A 27,325-nucleotide genomic window follows, 5' to 3' on the forward strand; every position below is an offset into this window, starting at 1 on the left:
ACCCTTGGGCCCTATTCCCCACACTCAGGCATTCTCATCCATTTTCAGAAATTATGCTGGCTCCTCATCCTTTTTTTTCTACCTTCACCCACCCTACGTTCTCTGACTTCCCTGGGTCCTGGAATTGCTTCAGATATCAAAGACATCAAGATAAATGACTGTGCTGGGAGAAGCAGAGAGGAAGCCAGGGCCCAGCAACTAAGCAACATGTGGTGTCAGAAAAAGCCTAAGCAGCACTACAGCATCTGTAATGAACTTGATTTATTGTTAGAGTTGGAGGCGTCTCTGTTACAGCAGCTGGGAACTATAGCGGGGAAGAGTGGGAAAGAGCAGAGCACAGCAGCACGGGGAGGGTGGAGCTAGGAAGAAGACAGGCGGGCTCATTTTGGTTTCCACACAGTCATTTGGCAGAAAAGCCCAGCCCTGAGAGCGTCTGGATTTCAGTCCAGCAGTAGTCTGGCAGGGCTGCTCATTGGCTTGCTTGGGGTGAGGTCCTCTCCTGAGATGGAATTATCAGCCTGTTTTCATATCACTCAGTAGGAATTAAGCTTTAGCTCAGTATCTTCTCCCTCTTTGCTTCCTCCCTCTCATTTTCCCCAAGTCCTCTGGCATGGCCTCCACCTTCCAGATCCTCTGTCCAAGAGTTTGGGGCTGGAAAGGCTGCCAGAGTTCCCATTTCAGCTGCAGGATGGCATTGTGGAATGTTGGGGGAGTCACACATTGCTGGGATGTCAAATGTTAGGATGTCAGGCAGTGGCTTATTTTTAACCCATTACACACCAGGCCACAGTGGATGACCACATGCAGAGAAGCCAAGCAGGGGATGAGAAGGGATCGGGATAATTGGGATGGGTGGGTGAAAACTTCAAAAGGTCAGGGAGCTTGGAAAATTCTGGGATTGAGGCTGGGCTCTCCTGGCCCCTTTGTGCTGCCCAGTAGGCCTGGTCTGGGCACAGCTCTGGGATGTGAATGGTATGAAGCAAGGGCAGGGAGTATAAGCTCTTTTCTTCTCTCACCAGTCTGTTGGTTAAAAGAGCTTCACGTTTTGAATTGAGACATTCAGATACAGAGGAAAGCAGTGGGACAGCATAGCAGCGGTGTACCCCCAGACCCCTGCTGGAACCCAGACCCTGGTGGGTTAAGGGGATGGGAGATGGAGAAAAGGGCGCAGCTCTGGGCACCTCACTGACAGTATCCTGCCCCCAGGTCACATAAGTTACTATTGGAAATCCTTCCTTGGGATGCTAAATAAATAGATTGAGATAAAGAGGTCCCTGGGATTAGGGATAAGATCTCCCTCCAGTGAGGGAGGAGGCTGCTCTCTCAGACCATTCTCACTCCCCACCCAATACCAGCATTTGGCAATGCTAGGAGAGGGTGTCACTCCAGGGTTCTCGGGCATCAGGTGACCTCCTATCCTGATTTCCACCCTCCCGTTACCTTTGGTTTTGAGATTTCTCGCAGGTATGGATGAGGGGAAGGGACAACCCCTCCTATTTAGCCCAGCCCGAATCCTCACAAGACATCCTGTCCTCTACCCCCTCCTTCCCCAGCTCCCATGTCCCCCAACCCCAAAGGACTCAGCAGTAGCCATTCCCTAAGGGAGCTGGGGGAGCAGATCCTTGGGGAAGGGAGAGTGGTTCTTTCAGAACTCAATCTTGCAGGCTGGGAAGGACTCATCCTGCATGACCACGGTGCTGCTGCTAGCCAGGACCAGGACATTCAGTTGTTGCTGCTGCTCATGAGTCTGCTGGTACCACTCACGAGTCACCTCCGTGTCATGAGTAGGGATCAGAGTCACCTAGGAAGTAGACAAGACATGCCAGATGTGAAAATGTGAAGGGAAGGGAAGTGAGGGGAACGGGGCATCTGTAGGTCCAAAAAGTAGTTCCACTGCCCATAGAAAGGGCTCAGTCCTTTTATAAATAAAGACTGTTCCACTATTGCCTCTTGGGAAGCTTTAACCAGAATACCTCCTTGGCATCCCGTGCCACTCACCTGAAGATTCTCCCCCCATTGGGCCTTGCCCTCCAGCAGGGCATCCAGCACAGCCCGGCTTGGCTCGCCATTGGCAGGGTCATTCCCACTGACCACATAGTAGGATGCACGCACTCGTCGGAAGAAGTCAAGGTCAGCAGTCTTGCCACTGCAATGATTCGGGATATAGGCGAGATCCACATATACAGGGGGACCAGAGCCGCCCTTGGAACCCAAGGCTGCTGTAGAGACAAGCCAGGACTCGTTGTAGAGGGAAAGTAGACGGCTTTGGGCTACCTTCTCCCTCCTTCCCTCACTCCCACTCCTGGAACCTTTGACCAACCACACCCAGCCCCAATTCACAATCTCCTACTTTTCACGTCATACTTACTCGGTCCTGCCTTGAGTCCATTTACTAGGCCTTTGGACATGGGGCTGTGTCCATCCTTTTCCTCTGCTGGGATGACCTGGCTTGGAGTGCTGCGTGGCCGGGGTGGGACCCGGGATGCTCGATCTGCAGGACCTTTACCAGGGGTAGGTGAGCGTTTTCCCCGAAGATCCAGGCGCCGGGCAGGAGATGCTGGCTTGGCCCTGCCTGAGGTCCTACGCCCTACTCTCCCCTGTGCTTTCTCCTTTTCCCGTAGCTTCTCTACCCTTCCAGACTCTGAGCTTAGCCCCTCAGGGTCAGCCATGCACACATCAGGGCGGGGAGGGGCTGGGCGGGGATCTGGCTGGGGGATAGGGGGTGGGTCATGACCAGGCCTGGGATGGTGCGAGCCACTGACCCCTCCAGCTTTGTCCACAGGCAGGAAGTCCCCATCCTCATCTGAGTCAAGGGCTGCCTCAGCTGTGATGGACGGACACTCCTCCGTTTCTGGCGGAACGTCAGAATCTGACTGTGTGGAGCCTGAGTCACTGGCTGACGTTGGGGGTGTCTCATCTGCCACAGGGCAGGGGCCCCCTGTGGTCCCGGGGCCCCCCGCCCGGCGTCGCCCCCCTTTCCCTACCAGCCGAGCTTCCTCAGTTGAGTGGTCACTGTCATTCATGGATCGGAGCAGAGGTGGGTTCAGGAAGGATGGTGAGAGCTCCCCACGGTGGGGCCGGGGCTCAGGGGCACATCCCTGGGGCCCAGCCTCCATCTCAGGGGAGATATTTGTAGGTGGGCCCCCAGACTCCCCTCCAGGGCACAGTGGCTGCTCAGGGGAAAGCAGCGTGTCAGGCCGGGAGCTCCGCTCAGCTCCTTCGTGCCAGGCCCCACGTTCCCAGGCAGTATATGCCTCAGCTGCTTCTTTCTCAGCCCTGGCTGGGGCAAGGCCCGGGGGGTTGGGGCTGCTTTCACTTGGACCATTAGTGGCCCAGTCTCCAGAGGGACCCTGGAAGGTGCTTGGCTTCTTGGGGGCTGCCACGGAGCACTCGAGGTGGCGGGATAGGGTGTCATCCTTCACGTCTCCAGGCCGGCTTGGAGCTGGAGCTGGGGCCAAGTCCAGTGAAGCTGGAGGTGCTGGGCTCAGAGGAGTGAGGTCCCAGAGGCTGTGGGCAGCTGCTTCCATTCCTGGGACCAGCTCTACAGACCCCTGTCCCGCAGCCTCCAGGCCAAGAGGGAAGCGCTCAGCCACACTCGAAATCACAGGTGTGGTGGCCTCAGAAGAGGAGCCTTCAGATAGGGCTGGTGAGGCGGGACGTGGCAGATTGGAGAGGAGAGGGGCCCCAGGAGAGCTGGGTGATGGGAGCTGGGGCAGTGAGGAGTCCAGGCTGGGGGCCTTAGTCACTTCTAAGTACTCATCATGCCGGGCTCTGGTGGGGGGACCTGGAGCCAGAGCCAGAGCTCGGTCTCCAGAGAAGGCAAGGGAGCCACATGGTGCCGAGCGGGGTTCAGCTGGAGAGGGCAGCTGTGGAGGAGCTGGCTGCAATGAGGAGAAACCAAAGGCCGAAGCAGGGAAGTCCAGGCTTGGTCGGGCAGGACCCAGGTGAGAGTCCGAGGAAGGGCTGCTATGTGCCTCACTTTCAGGCCACAGTTTGGGGGCCCCTGCAGGAATGGGGTGAGGGGGACTTGGAGACTGGGCCTCCTTCTCTGACTGGTCCCGAGCACCCTTCTCTAGCTCTGAGTCACTAGTGCTGTCATCCCAGTGACTCCGGCCTTGTTCCTTGGGGGATAGGCTTCTTCTATCTGGGCTACAGCTCAGGATGTTACCATTAAGAGGGGGGCTTGGGCCTTTGCTCGGGGGGATAGGAGCACGGGGGGGTATTGCAGGGGGGGTGAGGCTGCGCTCCACACTTGGCTCTGGCTCCTGCCTGGGGGGTACAGTGGGTCCCACCAGGGCTGCATAGCTGAAGGACGGGGTGTTGAATTGGAGGCTTTTGGGTGAGATAGGAGATGAAAGCTCCTTCTCTGCAGATGTGTTTCGGCCGGCAGCCTCCTCCTTGGTTGAGATGTGTGGGGGCCAATCCCCAGCTGCTCCAAGAGGAGGCTCCCTAGTGGGGCACGCAGGGCCAAGCCCAGTAAGCATCATCTGCTCATAGATGTCCGCGTACTGAAAGCTTCTCTCATCAGGATAGGGCGTGGGCTCTCTCTGCTCTGGCTCAGTCTGCTCGGGCTCCTTGGTGGCATGGCTGTCACTGGCGTCTGGGACCTTTGAGCTGTGGGAGCTGCTGTCAGGAGCCCCAGCCTGACCTTCTTCTTCCGTTTTCCCTTCAGCCTTGCGGTAGTCCTTCCCAAGGGGTGAGTATGGCCCACCTTCTAACTCCGCTGCCCCCTCCTGCACTGCAGCCACCACACTGTCATACTCGGCTGTGCCCCAGGAGAAGGGCGCAGGGGTGTGTGGCTCAGGGGAAGGAGTTGGGGGAGCTGGAGCTGGGGAGAGGGGTGCAGGGGGCAGGGGTCTGTCCTTGGGCACCCACGGTGGGATTTCAGCCAGCCATGAGGGTGTGGTAGGTTCGTTCTTCATGGGTGGCTTGGGCTTAGGCTCTGGGCTAGGGCTGTCTTGTCCTGGGGCCAGAGGAACTCTCTGACCAGCCATCTCAGGTGGGGAGGCTGGAGGAGAGATGATCTCAAAAGGGGAGCGAGTCAGCTTGTCTTCTTCCTCTGGGGGCAGCCCAACTGGTGATTCAGCAAGCCAGCGCTCCACTTCAAGCCCTTTCTGCGATGAGGGCTCCTGGAAACCCTTGAAGTCTGAGGCCCAGGGGCTCTGGGGCATGTGCTCCAAATGGGGCATTTCTTGCTCATCTTCTGGACCTTCATCGAGGAAAGTGCTCTCCCGTTCTTCCGCGTACCGTGGCCGGGTCCCCGGGCCATCCAGCTCACGAGGGAACCAGACCTTCCGCTCACAGTTCAGATCACTCCAGTATGTGTTCTGTTCCAAGGCCACATCCTCTCTGCCCCTCCAGTACCTGTCCTCTTGCTCAGGAGATGTGTCCTCCCAGGGCCGGGCAGACTCTTTCTGTTTCCCAACTGGCTCCCCTCTGGTTGGGGACATTTCTTGCCACTCCTGGACCACATCCTGCTCCTTCCAGTATTTCTCCTCCTGCTCCCGGGTCTTGTCCTGTACTGGGCTCCCTTCCAGCCCCAGAGCTTTGGTCTTTTCCAGCACAGCTTCTTCCTTCGGTTCCACAGCCTTGACTTTTTCTGGAGATTTTCCCTCTAGGATCTTCTCCGTTGGTTTCATCGTTTTCTCCTCTTGCACTGGGCTCTCCTTCTGGATTTTGTCCTTCTCTTCCAGAGCTTTATTTTGCCATTCAAGAGCCTTACTGTTTTGTTCCAGGGCTGTATCCCTCTGTCCTAAGGCCCAGTACTTTTGTTCTAAGGCCTGATCCTCCTTTTCTAAGGCCTTGTCTTTCTGTTGAGGGGCTTTGTCTGTCTGTTCTAAGGCTTTGCCCTTCAGTTCAGGGACCTTGTCCTCTGGAGTCTTGTCTTTATGTTCCAAGTCTCTGACTTTTTGTTCTAAGGTCTCATTTTTCTCTTTTGGAACCCTGTCCTCCTGTTTCAGGGCCTTGTCTTTTTGTTCTAACTCTTTGTCTTTGGGTTCCAGGGCCTTGTCCTTCTTTCCCAGAGCTGTGTCCCTTTCTTCTAAGCCTCTGACTTTTTGTTCTAAAGTCTTATCCTGCTGTTCCACACCCTTGTGCTTTTCTTCCCGAGCCTCACCTTTCTGATCGATGGCTGTACCCTTCTGCTCTATGACAATGTCTGTCTGCTCCAGAGTTTTGTCCTTCTGCTGTAGGACTTCATCCTTTGGCTCAGGTCCCTTATCCTTCTGCTCTGGGGCTTTGTCTTTTAACTCTGGAACTTTACCTTCCCATTTCTTGGCAATGTCCTCCATGGCAGGGCTTGACAAAGACTCAGGACTCTTGGTGAGGGAGTTATCAGGTGTCAGAATGTGTTCACCTGGGCTTGTGATCACTCCAGGTGAGTGCTTCCCGTCTCCCAACAATGCAGAGTGAGAGGAGCTGGCAGGTAATTTTCCATCAGCGCTCTCACCTGTGATGTCTGCCTGTGGAGAGTATCCAGTGTTCCCATCTGTGGGAGGAGACACTGTGGCTGCATGGGGTTCTGGACTAGACATGGGGGCTAGGTGCTTAGAGGTATCCTCAGCCTGCATCACAGGCCCCCTTTCTTCCTTTCCAAGGCTTAATTCCCCAAACTGGAGGGTACCAAGGCTTTCTGGAGACAGCTGCTTAGAAGAGATATCCAGAGAGGTCTCCTTGCTGGGACTCTCTTCTGAGAGAGAAAGTGACCGGGTGTCTTCTGGAGATACCTGTGGCCAAAGGTCTTTGTGTAGGTGCTGCTCTGTCAGGCCACAGGGAGACCTGAGGATGGCTTCCCGGTTGGCAATGTCTGGGGAGACCACACTGAGGACAGAGAGAGACTCTGCATCATCAGGGGAGAGGCTTCGGTCAGGACATTGGAGCACCTCGTCTTTCTGAGGTTCGCCAGGTTCTTGGAGTGATGTCCTCAAATCTCTGGGAGGGGCTTCTGTTCCCAGAATTGGGCCTGTGGGCTCTCGTGCCTCCACAGTCTCAAAAACTATTGCTTTGTCCTGTTCTGGCAACAATTGGATGGTATAGCCTGTATGTCCTCCAACAATGCTGATGGCTGCTTCCTGGGCCTGGGGGCTCCTGGGAGGAGGTACCTTTCCCCCCTCTTGTAGTGTGTCCCCTTTAGGCCCTGGCTTGACTGTCTCCTCTGCAGCATCTTCCTTGCCCACACCTGGCGTACGCCTAGTGTCTCCCCAGGAGCCTGTTTCCTGAAAGTCTTGGGGCTCAGACTTTTCTTCCACTGGGGACTGATGAAAGGGTGTGTGGGTGGCACTGGGAGGGCCCGATGGTGGAGGAGAGGCCATCTTCACTGTGCTGTCATCCGGGCTGAGGCAGCGCTCCTCCAATTCTCCAAAGGCTGGTTCCCCTGGATATAGGGTATGACCAGGGGCACCAAACATCGGGGTTCCATATTGACTGTGAAGTTTCTTAGACATCTCTACATTTGCGGTCTTCTCTTCCTCTTCCACAGCTCTCTCTCCAGGCAAACCCCTCCCTACGATCTCTCCTCTCTTCTCTGACTCCCCAGTCACAGAGAAATCCTCATAAGGTGGTGATTTGAAGCCCTTGTCTTCTTCCAGTGAGGAGGTGGGTGAGATGGTACCAGCCGATGGCACATAGTCCAAGCCTTGAGTGGCTTCAGTGCGGGATGATGGGATGCTTGTGACTGTGTCAAGCAGCAGGGAGCTCTTGCCTGTCTCCTCTGTCTGGGGAGCTGTGAGTGAAGCCACAGACTGGTCCTCAGCCACAGATGTGGCGAAAGAAGAAAGCTTGTCACACTCAGTGATTGAGGTAGCCGAGGACACGTGCTCCTCTTCAGCCAAAGGGGCGGCCACCATATTGGGAGGGTAGGCGAGTTCAGTCTCTGGTGCTCCATAGCCTTTGCTGGAGGTGACAGGAACAACACTGTCTGCAGGCTGGCTCACCTCAAAGGGGCCAGGACCTTCAGGCCCGGGAAGGTCATATGTACTTGGAGGAAATCGAGGTGGAGCTGGGCGCTCCTCCGGTTCATCGTGGATCTCCTCATCTGAGATGGTCTGCTCGGTCTCTGAGTAGCCGGGGATGGTCTCATCCTGGATGTAAGAGACGTGCTCAGTGGCTCCTGCAGGTGTGGCCAGGCTGCTTAGGAAGGATGAGGTCTCCTTCTCAGGTGCCTTACCCTGGAGTCCCACTTCCCTGCCTCTTGGGGTTACCTTCAAGGCTTCCCGCATATGTTTTTGGTAAAAACCCTCAGCCTTTGTCTCTTCCTCTTCCTCATCTGAAGGGGGCACCTCCTCCATTTCTTCTAACTCAGCCTTCTCTATCACATCCTCCTTCACCTCAGGTTCACTTTCCTCTCTGGCTTCTGTCCTATCGGGGAGCCTCTCTGCTTCCTTCTGCTTCTTTTCCTCCCAGGTATCTTTCTCTTCCTCTGTTTCAGCCCCAGAGTCTGGGCCTCTATCTTTGCTGCCTTGTTCCTCAGGGATGTCTGGGACAACCTCTTTCTCCTTCACCACAGACTTCTCTTGTTCCAGCCCTGGGACAGAGGATGGTATCCCCTGGGCAGCTGTGCTTGGGAGTCCCTCCTCTGCAGTGTGTGGAAGGAGTGGTTTCTCTCCTAGTCCTATGTTCTTTTGTTCAGCCAGCAACCTCCTCTCCTCACGTTTCATCTCCTCAAAGTCCTGTGTGAGGTCCTCTGGTGAAGACAGGACCAGCTCCCTGTGCCCACTGACTGCTGGGAGTGGTACAGCCCCCTTCTGAGCTGGAGGTGTCCGGGGCTCAGAGGACAGCTCCTTCTCCCCACGGGCAGCCCGGCTCTTTTCTACCTTGACTCTGCCAGGGGCTTTGGCTTTGTAGAGGGTCTTACGTACCTCAGGGGTAAAGGGCTTCAGGTCTGGCTTGGAAATCTTCTTGACCTCAGGTTTGGTATCTTTCCTCTTCTCCTCCTTCTTGGCATCCTTCTTCTCCTCCTTCCTTCCTTCATCTTTCTTGAGCTCCTTCCTCTCCTTCTTGATCTCTTTTTTCTCTTTGTCTTTTTTCTCTTCCAGCTTTGAAATCTTTTCTTTTAGGTGCTTCTTCCCCACCTTGTCTTTGATCAGCTTTCGCTTCTCTGCCTTCAATGCATCACTCGACTCTGTCCTCACCCTCTCAGGCTTGGCAGGCTTCTCTGGAACCTTCTCAGATGATTCCTTTACCTTCTTCTCTGTCTTGGCTAACTCCTTGGCCAGTTCTGAGCGGGCCTCCTTAGCTCCTTCTTCAGCCACTTCCTCCCGTTTGGCCAGCTTGCTCACAGATGTCTTCGTAGTGGCCTTGAGGCTCTCCTTGCTGTCAGCCCGCTGTTTGATTTTGCTGGGTTTGAGGTTGGCAGGCACAGCCCCGGTGGTCATATCCTTCTGCGTGGCCACGGGGTAGCGCAGGAAGTCCAGGTGGCGAAGCTTTTCCAGGCCCTCCAAGATCTTGTTCTGGGGAGCATTTCCGGGAAAAAGCACACGCACAATCTTCTCAGTGGGGTTGGCTGGCAGCCAGACCACCAGCGCAGTAATAGAGGTCAGGTAGGGCACCGAGATCTCCGCTTCCTTTCCGTTCGCCAGAACAATGCCTGTCTTAGCTTTACTGTTGCCTGCCCACTTCTGCATGAGGAACTGCATCTCCTTGCTGTCCTTGACAGGGTTGAGGATGTACATGTCCAGCCGGCCCACCCCCATCTTGTGGAAGAGGGTCAGTGGCTCAATGGTGTTGCTGACCACACGGTACAGAGGCTCGGCCTGGATGCCCAGGCGGTGTAGGTGCTGCAGAGTGAGGCAGGCCTCCTCAATGCTGCGCTTGGCCTTCCGGGAGGCATCGGGCAGCCGCAGCTTATCGGGCACGTTGAAGAAGACCACTCCGAGCTCAGGGGAGATGAGGTTCTTTACCCAGTCGCTGTAGCTGCTGGAGCCCTGGGACTGCTCCTCCTCCAGTTCTGCCACTTTGCGCTGCAGGAGGCCGTTGATGCCAGGCAGGTTGTCGGCCCCGATGTGTGTGAGCAGCACGGAGTCAATGCGGTCCAGGTGTCGCACCAGCTTCCAGAAGCAGGACTTGCGATCGGAGCCACCATCCACCAGGATGTTGAAACCATTAACGGCAAAGAGGGCAGAGTCCCCACGGCCGCCAGGGAAAATGTAGCAGCAAGGCTTGGAGAGCTTGAGGAAGCCCCCGGAAGTAGGGGGCTCTAGCAGGTCAAAGGGGGATGGCACATCCACGGTCTCAGAGACATACTCGGAGAACTCAGCCACACCATCCATGGTGGGCAGCATGGACTCAGGGTTCAGCCGGAGGTGCAGGGTCTCTTGGGAACTGGATAGTCCCAGATGGCTCCAATCACCCTCCCCTAAGCAGGACACAGTAAGGAAGGCTTGGATCCCAGGGTCTCTATTGCTGAGCAGTTGGGCAATCTAGAGGAATGGGAGATAGAAGGCTGATCAGGGCACTGGGGTTGTCTTAACCGGACTCAGCTTCAGTCTGCTAATCTTCCCCTCTCTCCAAGCTGATCTCCTTCCTTTCTGCCAGGACCCCCAATGGTCAAGCAATATGAGATTTTCCCTTCCTTGGCTCCCTCCCCGCAGCTCTAGTCCTATCCCATATTCTGTTCCTCCCAGACAGGCAGCCATGGAACTTACCTCTGGGTGGTGAAGGACCTGAACAAAGTTTTGATAGGAATAGGTGCCACTCTGTAGGATGAGGTCTCCCCCTGGCTCTAAAGTTTGCCCACTCAAGATCAGTAGTTTGTGAGCTGATGGGCTGCTAAGGAGATGGTGAACCTAGAATGGAAGGAGGGGAGTAGTCACAGATGTCGGAAACCCAGGGAAGGACACTGAATGTTCCTGGTTACCCCTCAGTACTGCAAGGACATGTTCCCCACCGGTAGCACCACAACACCTCCAGAAGGGGCTGGGGATTGTAAGGTAGCTTAGATGGCAGAGAGAGGATGGTTCAAAGCCAAGTCCAGGAATTCTTGGCCTTACAGCAGTAGCACTGGCAAGGGTGGGTTGCAGCTCTTTCAGCAGGCCCTCGTGGCAAGGCACCGGCCCTAGCCTTACCTCAGAGCTGATGCTGTCGGCACTGGGGTTTACCAGGATGATGGTCTCTAGGATCTCACTCTGGTGGCAGAGGGTCCTCTGGCCTGAGAGAAAGATGCAGGGATTTGTATTGAAGAGAGTGGGTATAGACTAAAATAGAGAGGCATTGTGTGCGGCAGGAGAGGAAAGCACTGTTAGAAAATGGGTCTTAAGAGAAGAGACGCCTGATTATCCTTAGCTCCTGCCACTTTGAACACTGCTGAGTAAGGTCTCGGGACCAGCTAGCTCCTCTAGCCCTTCGTTTCAGGGTTTCCCCCTCCCCTCTCCCACATAGCCTGTCTTCTCCCTCCCTTCATCTGCCACACCCTCTGCCTGGAATCCAGCCTCAGACTGCCCTGTTGACAAGAAGCTTTTGTCCCTCTCAAGCACTAAGCTCCTGGTGCTGCCTGGGGATCGGAGGGGGTGAGGTTCAGCTGGAGGGAGGGCTCCTGGGACATCCTCACTTAGCTCTCTCCTCTCCAGCCCGCCTCTATCTTGAGCTTTTGTGCCAGCAGAGTACCTAGAAATAAGGAGATGGTCACTTTTTGTTTACAAACTCCTCATCCTCCTTTCCAAACCCCATCAAGGCCAGAATCCCCATTCCAAAACACTCAGAGAAGTCTGCACTGTCTAAACCCTTGGGGTTTTACCGTCCAAAGAGTAGAAATAGGATGATAACTTCTTGTTCTATTCTCTGATTCCTCAGAGGCCAATCCTGCACTCAAAAACAGGCATCCAATCATATTGTTCTCACCACCAAAAGTTTCACAGCTCCATCTACCACCTCACCTTCAAATCCCCAGAGCCTGGTTCACTACCCTACAACCTATCCCTCATGAACACTTTCTCCTCTCATCCTTGCTCCTCTCTCCTACGGGCCTTCTGCCATGGAGAAAGGAGCTAGGGTTCACAAACAAGAAACAAATAAGGCAGGAGAGAGTGTTCTCCAGGCCATAGCAAAAGATAAGACACCCTCAGATCCCCTATTTACTTCCTTTCTCCAGGCTTACATGAAACACCAGGTAACTCAGCAAAGAAAGTGGCAGGTTAGACAGAAGATAATGAAGAAGGATGCCGCCATCCCCTGCTTCTGCCCTTACCAATTGCAGCACACAGTGGAGTTACCTTACAAACAGAGGTGAACAGATGGCCGGGGAGTGGGCTGTCTGGAGAATATTGGTGGGAGGCCTCACAATCTCTCAGCTAGACCCTCATCTGGGACCCAGCTCTCTCCTCTTTCTGGGGCTCTGACAAGAGGAGCCTGGGGCCAGAGCCTTTGTTAAGTGGAAGAGCCTTGGTGCCAGGATCAGACAGATCTGGCAGCAAGGGGCTGCAGTTACAGCTGCAGGGGAAGTGAACTATGGCTGGTGTCAGAAGACCAAACCCCACACAGTACGGGTGGGGCCCAAGGGGAGCTCAAGGCTTCTCTTCTATTCACTTGGGAATTGAGAGAAGCTTAGAGGTCAGTTCAGAGGACAGCAGGGGCAGGGCTTGGGCAGGTAAGGGATATCAAGGTTCAGGGAATGGCCAGCCCTAGGCTAGCTTGCAGTACCGTAGCTTAGATTTAGAAGGGCAATTCCTACCCCCATCCCTGCCCCACCACATCCGCACAAAGTCTCACATTTGAGTTAGGAAAGTCAGAAAGAGAAATATTTGTGGTACAGGCTGAGATGCTCCCTACCTACCACCCCCTGGCCCCCCAATCTGTCATTCCTCACAGTCCCCTGCTTATAACCACCAGACTTCTCTGATCCCAGCTCCTCTCTTGGCCCAAGACCCTCACCCTCACCCAAGTGCGCTCCAGTTCTGACTGGCAACTACATGGTTTGTATCCTGCGCCCCTCCTTTTCAGGCCTGGCAGAAAAGGCTGTTTCTCTCTTCTGCTTCCCCAGCAAGCCCACTGAAGGGGGTGGACTTGTTTTTCCTTTTTTTGCTGGAGAGGACTTCTTGTGGGGCAGGGGCATTTCCCTTGGCCACTGATGGTGTGGGGGTGGGGGTAGGCTGCTGGTGCTGAAGCTGAGCCGGCAGGAGGGCAGGTGTCTCTGCAGTGAGGCAGAGGGGGGGGCACTCGGGCAGCTGCAGTTTGCCGCAGTGTGTGAGTGTGCGCGCTGAGCTCAGGCTCCAGCTCCACCCCCACCCCAGCATGACAAGTCATTTTCTTGGCTGCCTCTGCATGGGGGGTGTTGGTGGGGGACACAGAGAGGGAGAAGAAACTGGCTCCTCTGTTCAAGAGCCCCCATCTTGGGAAGAGAAGCAGAGATGAGGTGGGGGTGGGGCTGGGAAGGTTCCATGACTAGGAACCTGTGGGGTTGGCAGGACTGGGAATGCAGGGCAGCTGCTGGGGAGGGAGCTTGCTCTTAATCTCCAGAGTGGCCTCTCAGTCTCCGGAGGGAGCCAGAAAGAGATGGGGGGCTTAGAGTCCTAATCTCAAGCCAATCGCAGGGAAAGGGGTGCCAGGAGCCCACTGCAAATAGGTTGGTCTGTGAAGAGGCGCGTGCCACGTCTTAATGATCTCTTCCTCCCTTCTTTTCGACAGTGTCCCCCACCTTCCCTTACTTGGCAAAAACTCGCCATTCCACTCACCCCCAGCATAGGAGCAGCTGAGCAATCTAGCAGCTGACACCCAGAGACTCTCCCATTAGGTGCATTCCCATAACATCCGCCTTTCCCTCAGATTCTTCTGCCCATGCCCAAAGACACAGCCCCCAAAGTCTTCCAGCGCCACGGGCTGTCAGGCTGAGCCACTGAAACCACCCTCTTGCTCTTGCCCCTGGGCTGATGTCTTCCAGCCCCCTCCCCCACGCCAGCCAGAGAGATGGACTGTCAGTGTCTCGGCCCCATTGGCCTCCGCCTGCTTCTGGGTCCAGGCTGGTGCCATAGCTAGTCATATTCATTTTCTCTCTGTTCCCTCTCCCTGCCGACCCCGCTGGGCCGGTTCCAGACACACCAGATTAGGTATCAACTCCCTGCCCATTACCTCCATCCCACCTCCCAATCACGCAGCCCCCAACCCCCATGCCAAGCCCTTCAGTTCTGTTCGGTTCTTACCCTGGGTGTGGGAGGGAGCCCCTCATGGAGGCTGCAGCTCCGGCCACAGCCGGCAGCTTCAGGGAAGAGTCTGCGGCACTTGGGGTGGGAGTGGGGGGGGGGGCGCTTGATGGGGAGGGCGGTGCCAGGGCGGGGAAGAGGGGCTGGTCCATGACGAGGCACTGGAGACTTAACTGTTTCTTTGCCTTCACAATGTCAGTGCTCTGGTGCTTCTGCTGGGGCTGAGGAGTTGTCTAGCAGCTCAAAGAGCCAGCAGGGTGGTCTCCAATGGCCCTTAGGGCCCTTCTCCCCCAACCCTGCTTAGTCAAGAAATACTCTGTTAGCATCAGCCAAAAGACCAAAGCCCCGTGCTAAGGCACATTTTGACAGATACGGGAAGTATGGGCTGCCTGGGCCCTCCCCCTTCTCTCAGGAACCATCTGCTGCCTCTCCTCGCAGACCCAGAGAATGACCTTCAGTCCCTGGAGGAGCAGGAGACAAAGGGGCTGGGGGCCTGAAAGCATGGAGTTGGGAGTGAGGCGACTGCTTGAGAGGAAGGCTGGGGAGGGGAGTTGCGCTGAATTCTGAGCCACAGCTGCAGAAACCAGAGGAGGGAGAAATAAGTCTCATATTAGATTGGAGGGCAGTTTGAAATTCTGGCGTGGACACATGGTCCTAGACAATCTGGGGTGGGGCACAGGGACCCTGGGAGCATGCAATTCTGTGCTGATGCTGCATAGCTCAGTAACCACACAGGCCCTGAAACTGGAATTCTTGGGTCACTGTGTATGAAGAGGCAGGTGCCTTCTGCGTGCGTTTCAGTGAAAGAGTTAACAGGGACCAAGGAGGATCACCAGGGCCCCAGGACTAAGCATGATTTTCTTACCATAGGCCAATTATTAAATGTAATATAAAGTACTCTTTGGATTTAAAAAAAATCTTATGACTGTAGAATGTTGGATCCCTGTTCGCTTCTTGTTTCCGCACTTTTCTATGTCTCTTTGATATCTCTGTCTTATACTGTCTTAATCCTTCTAATATTGGCGCTGTTTCCCTTCGTCTCTACTTCTGTCTCAGACTTAGTGACGTGCTCGAGGACTCAAAGGGAGGATCTGGAGAGCTCTCACCCCTGATTCCAACCGGGTGATGCTCAGGCTCCCACATAGTTCTTCCCTCAACCTTCCCCAGTCCCGGCCAGCTCCTAATGCCTTCCTCACATTGACATCCACCCACTCATACCCCAGCACCAACCCCACCCTTGCCCCAGACTGCCAAGTGCAGCTTTTGAAGGTCAGAGAAGCCAAAATAGTCTCTGCTCTCAGCATCCCCCACCCCCCTTAACTGCCTCCAGAAGAGAGGAGGAGCTGAGTCACCACCAGTACGGGAGAGAGGCAGCACAGAGGGGGAGGAATCCTTGCTCAGATCCCGGGATGCAAAGCAGCAACATGGCAACAGCCCCATTGGGATAGAGGAAGCCATCTGCAGAGATTCACAACACAAACTGAGTTCCGAGCATCACAAAACGGAAACACCTCCCTTCTGCAACTTCATACTTCTTATTTCCTCCCACCTCAAACCTTCCATCTTCTCTCTGCTTTCTAGGGCTCTCTGGAGTGTGCTAAGAGGGAAACTTGAGTAGACATTTGGCTTGAGAACAAAATAACATTTCCCAGCCCCATGCAGAACTGACCCTTATTCTCAGCTGCTACACCCAAGGGCCACACGCTGGGCACAGTTCCAACTCACAGTGGCATGTTATCCTTCAGCCCTCACCTTCTGAACAGCCCCCCACCACAACCAACCCTACACCCCCTGTGGTCCTCGGCTCTGCCGCAATAAAATGGTGAGATGCCAAAGAGAGAAGCCTGAGCTCAGACAAAAAGTGAGATCCAAAGTCCTGGATTTGAGACCTAACGCTACCATTTTGCTAATCATGATATTAAACAAGCCACTTAACCTTTCTGAAAGCTTGCTTTCTGAGCTATAAAATGAGTATAATATTAGTACCATCCTCCAATAATGCTATGAGTAAGTGAATGGCATAAAATATGAAAAAGTGCTTCATACCTAGAATCCTAAACCTGCCATGTACAAATGCAGGGAAATCCTAAATCGGAATCTCACACCGGACTAACTCTTAGCTCCAGGTAAACCCAGAGCTGGAGGTACCTGCAGGAAAGGACTTTAAGTACTGTTTATGTCCCTGCTATCTCATTTTAGACAGTAATATAAAACGCAGTTGTAAGGACCAATGAGCTATTCTATTTATTCAGAATGGCTTTCATGCTTGCAAGTAACAGAACTAGCACTTCCTGAGCACTTCAGGGGTAATGGAGAGCCAGACAGGAGCCGAAGGCCTCCAAACTCGTCCTTCAGCCGGTGTGTTTTAGAGTCCTAAATATCCATCGTGAATTATACATTATGAAGCCCTCTTCCTTTCCTATAGGTGCGCAGTAATAGAAGTATCGGAGTGTTATTTAAGCTCAGTTTTCCACTGTCTTAATTGTTTCTGGTTTTGCTTTATAACGCTTGGAAGCTCCAGATTTTTGCAGGAGTTAGAAAGGAAAGCTCCAAGTCACCACTGGAGGCTACCTGGTGCACAATTCACCTAGGAAAGACATTACCAGATTTGACCTCTAGAAGGAGCTGGACCACTGACTCTCCATTAAAGGGTCCCTGCTTTTCCCTGTGAGGGTGTGGAGGGGGAGGTGGCTAGGAATGATTGCACTCTCCCTGTCAGTGTAGGATACATTTTGGTCCCTTTTCTCAGCATTTCAGCCCAGGGCTTGAGGAGAGGTGAGAAGGACGGTGGCCCCGCCTGTGGGTAGGCAGAAAGGATTAAGTCATAAGGTACTAGCACATCCCCTTGAGCCCATCCCAGCAGCCTGGTTCCCTTTGCCTCCCCGTTAAATGGAGGCTGAAAGGAGGGGCAGTGTCTGCAGCTGCTCTGGACTGACTGTTGTTTGTGGGGACAGCTGAAAGACGAGACAGCATGGGTGGGGCAGAGGCTGTCTTGAGCCTTGTGGGTTTTTCCAGGAAATTCTCCACTATTCTCCAGGGAGATAGTCAGGCCACCATAAAAATGTCCAAACCAAAAAAAAATAAAAATAAAAAAAAATTCAGTAGGCTAAAGTAAGCCCTGATCTTGGGTATATTGCCCTAAGCCCCTTGGGGACACCATGGCATAACTCTTGGAAAAGATCTGGCAGGTGTTTATTATATATCAGTGCTTGTTTCTGAGAGGTCCCTGAGAGTAACTATGCATCTCCCTGTAAGCGTCTTCCCAAGCATCCCTAGATCTTAATTTGAAAAATGGTTAAGTATTTTGGTTTAAGTCTGTTCATTCATACATCATTCCAGAAAGCAGCCTAATCTTAAATCTCTGTGGCCAAAAGGACAAGGTTATAGAGAATTCAGTGTGAATTAACATCATCAGATACTCCCCCAACTTCAATGCGGTCATTAATTTTGTCTGCCGTCATCCCCTTATCCAACCTTGTACCAAAGCTCCTAGGAGTAATAAGTGGTAAAACTATGGATTTTCAATCATCAGTGATAATGGAGGAAGCCATGACATGAGTAATTCTTAACAGAAGCCAGTCTCGAAACAGTGAGTGGCTAGCTTCACAAGAAGCCAGTCACATCAAGAAGATGCCAGCCTCACATTTTTTAAATGCTGCACATATTCTTAGGATAATGAAGCATTAGTCATATTCAACTTGTATTCTCTCTTCGGAGCATCTCTAAAGGAGTCAGTGATCAGAGAAATGATTGAAGATGTGGCAGTTAGCAGGAGGAGCGGGAAGAGAAGGGGAGGTGACTATCTACTATACTAAATAATGGAATTATCTATAGAAGATATGAATTCAGTCATTTGATGCAGTAACTGTTCAGTTGGATGGATTTCATAGTCCATAAAGGCACTGACACATGGATTGGTGTGTTAAAATTTACCAACAACATGACCAGAAAGCCCAGCACTTCTACCATGGGATGTGAGGCTTTCTTCAGTCTCCCCACAGATACTTGTCATGGAATGATAGCCCCTAAAATATTATTTACTCAAATCCCTGACCCATTTCTCCCACCCAGCACAATGGGAAACTGCATCCTGTGAACGTTGATCTCAGAGTCAAATCTCAGAGTGTGACTAGCTCTTGTAGCAGTAAAGCTAGGAGTCCCTGCTTCCACCCTGGATTTGACAGTGCTCATCAGCCTTTGGCACCAGATTTCTGCTCTGCTCTGGTGATCTGTTGGCTGGTCCAAAGGAGGGACCAGAAACCCTGAAACCTGGAGAGTAGGCTGTGCAGTCTGAGGAAAAGTTCTAAGCAAGGATCTGGAAAGGTGAGTGGGGGATTCAAGGATCTTTGTAAAGGGAAGCAAGGAGGCTGGGGGACACAGAAAGGGGAACACAAAAAAAGAGTGGATTTTTGCATGGGAGTGATTGATCAATCACTCAAGACAAGTACCTTGTTTCCTTAGTACTTGTCAACAGCTGTCCATAGACCACCCTCTTCTCAGTTAGAAATTACATTCTCCGGGCTCTCTCTACCATCATACCATCTGTCTTCACAGTGCATTGGGTATGTGGGGATAGCTATGAAGCTTTACAACTTTCCTGAAGCGTCCCTCCCTTCTCCCCAGCCTAATCTCTACTGTAACCAACCCTCACCCAAATGATTGAGACAAATGACACTAGTCCTAACCTTTGACCTCTGAGGAGAAGTGAGCTAGGTGCCGCGTAATGAAGAGTCTCAATTGTTGGTTCAAGTCAAAGGATGATAAGTCAATGTTCCAGGAGAGAATCCCTGTGAGAGAAAAAGAAACAAAGAGGGCTCTAAATAAGGTCAGAAGGATTGGACTTCAGGGAACACGTCCAAGCTCACAAGAAGGGTAAGGAGAGGGAGGGGATAAGGACAGCTGTCACGATCGGCTTCACTGATCTCTTTAATAGAGATTGTTAGTACCTATGTCCATCTCCCATCCTGTGCCTTTCTTGGTCTTTGCCCGAGCCAGAAGAAGGGCAGAGTTTAGGCTAAACTTGGTTATTAGTGAGTTTATATGTAGAAGTTTTCTTGCAGAGTCACCCAATCGTAATAGAAGTGACACCCAAGGGCCTATTCCCAGATACTGGGGGTTGCCTTCCAGGGTTCTTACAGCTAAGTAGGATTCTAGACTCTCCTATGCCCCCTCCTTGCCTTCACCCCTCCGCGGCTTGCTTCCCACCCGCAGGTGGCTCCGCAGCACTGCGCCACTGGCAGGCAATTGGGGAGGGACGTGAGGATTGAGGAGCTTCTGGCCACAAAGGTCACTCTCTCAGGTTGGCCGCCAACACTGAGAGCTTTGAGATTTGTCCGCAGCGTTCAGAAAGCACCCTGTGCCTGTTAAGGGATCCTAAAGAAGAAACTAAGGTAGGGACATGGACTCTTCAGGGGAAGATGAGGACTTTTTGGACATCTGGCCCGAGACACTGTGGGACAGAGGGTGTGACCAGAGGGGCTCTAGGGGCTGCACAGAGCTCCCCCGCTTCAGGGAGATTGCGGAGCGCCATGGGGTGTGCAGAAAGGATGGGAAGCGAGATGTTGGGAGCTCGGGATGATATGGACGCGTGACATGGAAGATGCAGGTGATGGACTGATGACTCAGATTAACAGGGCGCGTAGATCTCAGCAAGTGCATACTAGGGATGGAGAATGCAGACGTAAGCTCTGGGAGGTAAATGCAGATGGCGGAGAAGCTCGGGATGGAGGATGTCCCGAGCACAGCCAGGACAGCGGCTCACCTTGTTCAAGGTGGGCCCGCACGGCCCTCAGCTGACTCTCTGTACCGATATCACCGATCACGATGAGCAAAGAGTGTTTCCGCAGGTCCCAGCGTGCCGCCGCCACCGCGGCTCCGGTCTCGCACAGCGGATCCGCGGGGTTGTGAGACAGCGGTGAGCCAGGGCCTCGGAGGCCCAGCCCGGGACTTGTCTCCATGGTAACGCCGCGAGGCTGCCCGGGCCCAGCCTCGGTCTCCATGGAAACTCCGTTGGAGTGCTAGGCTGGCCGCGTCCGCTGCAGGGAGAGTGCGCTGGGTTCTTAAGGGCCGGAGGCAGGAGCCGCTCATTGGCTGCTGCCTGTCAGGAGGCGGAGCACTGGCGCCGCAGGGGCCGGGCTGGGGCTGGGACATCTCGACTCTGCAGTCTCGCTTGGCTCGGGGGCGGAGGTGGTGATGGCCGCCCCCTTCACCCCTACTCGTTCTCCAGAGGGAGCTCCCACTCCGACTTGGGCAGGGGTGAGGATTCTGAGGGACTGGGTGGAGGAATGAGTCGATTGCCTCGGAGACGGCAGAAGCTCCTAGTTAGGATGTTTCCCCTATAAGTACTGTCTGGCAATTCTGCAGCCTCGTCCGAACTGAGGGAGCCATCTTGTCCCTCTGTCTCCGTTTTGAATCGTGTCTCCATCTGTGTCGGTGTGTCTGTATTATCGTTGTCTGGAGCTTTTTTTTTTTTTTGTCACTGCTGCCAGGGTCTTAGATTCCATCCTCGGTTTCCCTGTCCTCATTGCCCCAAGCCCTGGGAGTGCTCTGGCAGGCTGCGCAGTATTGGAGGGACAGAATGACCTTCCGGCCCTGAGTCCCCGGTGAGTTGTTATTCCGAAGATAGTGGTTGGCTAGTCTCCATCTCTGCTGAGTGCAGGACTCAAGAGTGCAATGAGCTCAGACTGCAGCAAGGGGGATATGAGTAAAACCCAGGAAAGACATTCCCAACTACAGGTAATGTGACAGTGAGTTGAGTAACCTTGGGAGACTGTGGTATTACTTCCCCCGGGGAATTCTCAAAACCGAAGGGGAAACGTGTGAACCAAAGAAAAGGTTGATCCTTCCAAACCAAAGAACCAGGGGATGGAAAGAGGACTAAAGAGGCTGCCACGTTTTATGACTGACTTGGAACATCCTTGTAAAAATGGTGTGTGCTGTTAGCCTATGTTTGCCCATTCCTCAACGTGTGCCCACCACCTACTCTGCACCCCAGTTCTTTTAACCATCAAATCATTCTGTACCTGTATGTGTCACACAGAGAGCTTTCACGCTAGGGCTCCAGCAGCACTTTCTTGGTCCCATTTGCCTTACACTTTGGGGACGGTACAGGGTAAAAGGCAGCACAGTACTAGATTCAGCAAAGCTAACTGTGAGCCAAATTTTGATCCACGCCCTCTCTGGAGACCCTGAGGAGGATTGGACAGTGCATGTGAAGTACCTCACAGCAATCCTGGTCCCTATCATGGAGCATTTGTTGTAGCAAAATAGCAAGAACATTCTGTAATCAATTTCGACATGGCCCTACCTGAAACTAATATAACATAATATGTCAGTTATAGCTCAGAAAAACTGGACATAGCCTTGAAAATCCTTTTTTGTAGCAGAGAGGGAAAAATAAGAGCACTGGCAGAATATCTGATGGCGGGGATGCCTCACCCTATATGATACATGAAACGGTGTTCTACTACACGTACTCCACCCCACCATTTGCAATTTCGAATATGGCAAAAAGCATGGAGAGGTGTAGGCCTCCTCTTCTGCAATCAGAAAAGAGTGCCATGTGTAGACAGAAAGCCAGAATAATTTGTTGAGAGAAAGGGAACAGTTTCCATAACAACTGTAGAGATGAGGCCTTTAACTAGCACAGGGCCTCAGTATAAGGGTCAGCAGCAGTTAACCATGGGCTCTGCTTTCATCAAGTCTCACAGAGGTTAGACAATAGATCTGAAAGGTATAGGGAAGGGACCACACACTGATCAGATGGTAGGGGCAGAAAGTCAGGCCTATAATCTCAGGCCCTGCTAGAATTGGGTTTTAATAATTAAAGTTGCAAATGCAAACTATGACAGTACTAAAATTGCATATATATGCTGGATGGGTATTCAGCAGGCTCTTTTTCGCCAAAGGCAGACAACATAATAGAAAAATTGGCTATAGGTATGTCTTAATTACCCTACTCTTTCTAGCCATTGGGTGATGATCCCAGTATTATCATCATATTATCGGAAAATACTTTCGAGTGTCAAAGGGCACACAGCACTACACAAACTGCTCTATAAAGAAAACTGGAGTATTAGCATCTATGCTCCAGAATCTTACAACTGAAGCCAGAAAACACTGATGCACATGTGTACAGGCATAGAAAGACTATATACTTTGCATATGAATTGCAAAGTATATAAAACCTATTTTGTGTTTAGGATTAGTGTGCTGTGGCAGGAGCCTACTAGTAAAAGGATGTCATTCAAGGATTTGTCTAAGGGGATTATTGGGGACATGTGATATGCATGACTGTGAGGCATATGCAGTAGTGCTTAGTGGTTATAGAGCCCACTGTGGTGTTTCACTTGACTGTTGACCCCTTGGACTGACGAGGTATGATCTTTTGGGAACTCTCCTATTTTATAGTTTCTTCTATACTCTTGTCATGCAACATTGGCAGATACAGTGGTTATAACCAATGCTTTTCAAACTATTTGTGATGAAAGACCTTGAACAGTGGAAGGGATCTCTAAGGAACCACCAGTAAAAGATGAGGTTAGAGGAGGTGCAAAAGGAAGGCACTATTATAGGCTCTTTACTGGGTTTGCCCTGGAGTGAGCACCAGGCAGAAGGTAGTATAAATCTCAAATGGTGTGAAAGGTAATTATAACCTTGGCTAAGTTTAAGCTAGTTAGGTGATTCGCAGCCCCCAGGCCTTCACCAGGTCATAATATACAGGGATAAATTACCCAGTAGGTAAATTATGCACATGCCTAGTAAAGTAAGAGGGGGAAATAACAAGTGGGTATGGAGAAAAGAGAACACTGGTACACTGTTGGTGGGAATGTAGATTGGTGCAGCCACTATGGAAAACAGTATGGAGATTCCTCAAAAAATTAAAAATAGAACTACTGTATAATTCAGTTATTCCACTTCTGGGTTTTTAATCTGAAGAAAATGAAAACACTAATTTGAAAAGATAACGTGCGTCCCTATGTTCATTGCAGCATTCTTTACAATAGCCAAGATATGGAAACAACCTAGGTGTCTATCAATAAATGAATGGATAAAAAAGATGTCACACACACACACACACACACACACACACACACACACAGAGGATTGGAATACTACTCAGCTATTAAAAAGATGGAAATCTTGCCATGATTTACGACAACATGGTTAGACCTTGAGGGTATTATGCTAAGTGAAATAAGTCAGACAGAGAAAGACAAGTACTGTATAATTTCACTTACACGTGGAATGTGAAAAAATGAAACAAAACTCATAGATACAGAGAGTATTTTGGTGGTTATCAGAGGGGTAGGAGGTTGGGGGGAGGAGAAATAAATGAAGAAAGTCAATTATATAGTGATGGGTGGTAACTAGACTGACTGGTGATTACGTTGTTGTGTATACAAAGATGGAATTGCGATTGTACACCTGAAGCTAATGTAATGACATATAGCAAAGTATGAGGGACATCTCTAAATATTTTTCTGGAAATAATCTCATATTTGGCATTTAATTAAATTATTGAAGTTGTCCTCATGACAAAATCAGAAATTTATTGAAATTAATTATACTCATCTTGAATTCTGTGTGTGTGGAAGAGGAGGGCACCATAATCTTTTCAATGCTTAGGGTCTCCATAGGACTTAAGTCAGCTTTGATAATTCATAAAGAAAAGATACTGGCTCCTTCTTTACTTCTAGACTGATGAATGTCATTAGTTTTTCTGGGGATCTGAGCTGTTTGGCATAATTCCAGCCTGCTTTGCTGGATTGCATGGTCTTATCAATCAAAATATCCAAAAGGGGCTGCATGTAGCTCAAATTCTGACCCTGTACTCAGTTCTGCCTATTAAGCATTCTTTACATAGAGAGGAGTGTTGGATTACAGGATTGCTGTGTCAGAGGCTTATCCTTGGCTTTTGGGGAAAATACTATGGTCATAATGCATACCAGCAGCCATAGGGTCACCTCTTAGCTGGAACAGCTGGTTTATCTGCAAAGGCACTGAGTAAAATAACCTCTAAAAAGGCACTGAGTAAAATAATCTCCAAAAAATGTTGAAAGAGGAGAGAAGTCTGCATTTATTACTATGTCTGGTACACAGAGGAGGCCTACAATAAATATTTGTTGGATAATTTTCTTAATTATTATTTGTTCACATTAAGTAATAAGAACAAAGGCACTGGGTTTACCACCCCCCTCCCCCGTTCTACTCCCCCCACATACAGAGCATTGCAAAGGACAGTGAGGAAATTTCCTTTTCATCCTCCCTCCATCCCCACATTCTTCTTTTTAAAATAATTCCCAAAAGTGAAAAAAACTTTTATGGATACTATTTTCCCTTGTCCATTCCATTTGCCTGTGAGATTGAACTTAGTGTTTGTCTATGGCCTCCGATTCCACCTTTTCCTTTATTCTGAACAAAGCTACCTCTTAATGCAGGGATCTCTAAGGATTTTTTTGTGGTGAAGATGATGGTGGTAAAGAGAATCTAAATCTAGGTGTATAACAGTTTTGAAGCCATGCCTATCTGTGAATTAAATTTTGCATTATTTTTTTTTCAAGGTATTCATAGAATAGTTATTTTCCTTCCAGGAATTCTTAGATTGAAGAAATATTGTTCCCTTTATAGTATCACTAAATCACGAACACTTTTTCTCTTCTTTTTCATCAGTTCTTTCTTGAAGATCCTTCATAATATGCCCTAACTTCCCTTTTTAACATTACCTCCTTCAAATACCTTGCATTAACTCTTTCATCTAGTCAAACTGAGCCACTTACTTTCCTTCAGTCATTTTTGTGCTTTCTGTTCAGGCTGTCGTTTTTCCTTGAATGCTTTGTACCCTTCAATTCTCATCTAAGGATTTATTTACCTTTACCTTTATGACTTACTTTATTTGTGAAATGAGGTTCCATCTCATTCCACACAGGATTTAAGGAGTATGACCTAATTCAAACACAGCTGCTTCTCTGAAACTGACTTCCCCACTTGCCAATGGTGTGATCTTGGGCAAGTTGCTTATCCTCTTTGTGCTTTAGTTTCCTCATCTGTAAAATTGTAATAATATCACCTTATAGGGTTATTTTGAGAATTAAGTAGAATAAGCTCAAATATGCGTAGAACACAATGCATAGAATTCATGTATTTAATCATTCAATATTTATTGAGCACTTACCGTGTGCCAGCAAATGGAAGATATAAAGATAATACATAATAAATACGTAAATCATATAATATGTCAGAAAGTGATTAGCCCTGTGGCAAAAAGCTAAAGAAATAGTGTAAAGATGATTGAGAATGCTGGTGGAGGGGGGGGGGGGTGATGGGGAGTTGGGGAAGAATGGTGAAGGGTCAGGAAACATTGCAATTTTATTTATTTATTTATTTATTTATTTATTTATTTATTTATGTTTTAAGGAGGGCGCAGCTCATAGTAGCCCATGCGGGGATTGAACTGGCAACCTTGGTGCTACCAGCACCACGCTTTAACCAACTGAGCTAACTGGCCACCCCAAAACGTTGCAATTTTAAATGGGCTGGTCAGGGTAGTCCTTATTAAGACGATGAGACTTGAACAGACTTGAAGTAAGTAAGGGAGTTAGCCTTTGGATATCTGGCAGAGGAGTTTTGTAAGCAGAGAGGATAGTCAGTACAAAGTCCCTAAGGTAGCAATATACTGGGTACATTCAAGGAATAGTTGGAGCTTATTGTGGCTGGAGGAGAGGAGTAAGACAAAGATGAATAGGAGATGAAATCAGAGAGATAATAGGGGCCAGATCACACAGGGCCCTGTAGGTATCATTAGGACTTTGGTTTTACTCTGAGTAAAATGGGGAACACATGCAGGCTTTTGAACAGAGGAGTGATATGGTTTGACTTAGATTTTACCGGATCACTTTGGCTGCTATGTTGAGAATACACTGCAGAGGTTGTAAGGATTAAAGTGGGAAGCCACTCAAGGAATTTGCAGTAATCTGGGTGAGCAATGACGTTGCTCAGACTAGAGTGAGGTCAGTGGAGATGATGAGAGTTGGTGGGATTCGAGGCACGCAGTATTTTAGAGGAATGCCAGATATCCAAAGGCTAACTCCCTTACTTCAAATGAGGAATGAGAGAGAAAAAGAGTAAATAATGACTCCAAAGATAAACCAAAAACTCAAAAAGAAAAAAAAAAAAAAGGTACCTATAGGAAGAGAGAAGAAATAGATAGTAAGGCAGCCAGAGATGGAAGGTGGACTTTTTTGAATATATCTTATTTTGTAAATTTGACTTTGGAATCATATAAATGTTTTACATAAATATAAAACAAAATTATGGGGGAGGGGGGTTATCACTTTGTGAGGGGTATGGCAAAAATTAAAAGATCGTCCTACATAACTAGACTGAGAAACGACAGCTTGAACAGGATTGGCGGAGGCGGTGTGGGGGGGAGAGGAAGGGGGAAAAAATTAAAAGACCAATAACATCAAATGTTAGTAAGGATGTAGAACAAACAGAACTTTCATATGTTGTTAATAGTATTGTAAAATGTTATAACCACTTTAGAAAAGTATTTATAAGTTTCTTATAAAATTAAACAAACATCAACCCTATGACCTAGAAGTTCCACTTGTAGCTATTTACCCAAGAGAAATGAAAACATAATATGTCTACAAAAAGACTTGTGATGGCTGCTTATAACAACTCTATTCATAATAGCCCAAAACTGGAAAAGGCCTAATGTCCATCAGTAGGAGAATGGATAAATAAATTGTGGTACTTTCATGCAATAGAATACTACTCTGATAAAAAGAAACTACAATTTTATACAACATAGATGGAAAACAACAACATTGTACTACACAAAGGAAACAAAACATAAAAGAATACTGTTATTTGGTCTCCTGAGAAGTAGATACCAAGACATGATTAGATGTGCAAGAGATTTATTGGGGGAGTATATTGGTCAAATATTTATTACCTCACAGAATTTCTAAGGATCTGCAATCCAGAAAACAAATTGGCCTAGCATTTCTCATGTGGTTGTAGTCAAGATTTTATGTGGGATTACAGTCATCTGCAGGCGTAACTGATCTAGCCTCAGTTAAGCCTTCAGATGACTGTAATCTGAAGCTCACTCACATGGCTATTGGCCAGAAGCCTCAGTTTCTCACCGTGTAGGCCTCTCCATAGGTCTACTTGAGTACCTTCATGACACGGCA

At 50.2% G+C, this 27,325-nt stretch overlaps 2 protein-coding genes across 7 annotated transcripts in view; one reads left to right on the forward strand and one right to left on the reverse strand.

Moving 5' to 3' along the window:
* Window positions 1-246: 246 nt before the first annotated feature.
* On the reverse strand, window positions 247-20,169 carry MAP1A (microtubule associated protein 1A). 5 transcript variants are annotated; one of them, XM_019725344.2, is made up of 8 exons: window positions 19,888-20,169; window positions 18,812-18,913; window positions 11,061-11,143; window positions 10,641-10,781; window positions 8,856-10,415; window positions 2,369-8,078; window positions 1,999-2,219; window positions 247-1,801 (listed from the first exon to the last, which is right to left on the reverse strand). In XM_019725344.2, the coding sequence occupies exons 1-8, from the start codon at window positions 20,123-20,125 to the stop codon at window positions 1,646-1,648; spliced, it is 8,211 nt and encodes a 2,736-aa protein (XP_019580903.2). In that variant the 5' UTR covers window positions 20,126-20,169; the 3' UTR covers window positions 247-1,645. The 5 variants fall into 5 exon arrangements, with proteins under 5 accessions (XP_019580903.2, XP_019580901.2, XP_074183932.1 ...); XM_019725342.2 differs by having other exon boundaries at window positions 2,369-10,415; XM_074327831.1 differs by lacking the exons at window positions 18,812-18,913; window positions 19,888-20,169 and adding an exon at window positions 14,127-14,249.
* TP53BP1 (tumor protein p53 binding protein 1) overlaps window positions 19,336-27,325 on the forward strand; it is an 85,188-nt gene continuing 77,198 nt past the window's right edge. Inside the window, exons 1-2 of one of the 2 annotated variants that reach the window (XM_019725346.2) lie at window positions 20,280-20,381; window positions 20,615-20,728. The gene's annotated coding sequence lies outside the window, so the exon portion shown is untranslated. Of the gene's footprint in view, window positions 19,517-20,279; window positions 20,382-20,614; window positions 20,729-27,325 lie in introns of those variants that run through there. The other variant, XM_019725347.2, reaches the window with a different exon arrangement.

The sequence above is a fragment of the Rhinolophus sinicus genome, linkage group LG03, assembly GCF_036562045.2.
Source record: "Rhinolophus sinicus isolate RSC01 linkage group LG03, ASM3656204v1, whole genome shotgun sequence".
Classification (NCBI taxonomy): Eukaryota; Metazoa; Chordata; class Mammalia; order Chiroptera; family Rhinolophidae; genus Rhinolophus; species Rhinolophus sinicus.

What these genes read in the sequence shown, in the direction of transcription:
- MAP1A (XM_019725342.2), bottom strand. Translation starts at nt 20,125, where the DNA reads ATGGAGACCGAGGCTGGGCCCGGGCAGCCTCGCGGCGTTACCATGGAG. An exon ending in CTTCTCCTCAGAGGTCAAAG is followed by an intron (nt 11,144 to 18,811) that starts GTTAGGACTAGT and finishes TCTTTCTCTCAG; the next exon opens with GCCAGAGGACCCTCTGCCAC. An exon ending in AGGTCCTTCACCACCCAGAG is followed by an intron (nt 10,416 to 10,640) that starts GTAAGTTCCATG and finishes CCATTCCTCTAG; the next exon opens with ATTGCCCAACTGCTCAGCAA.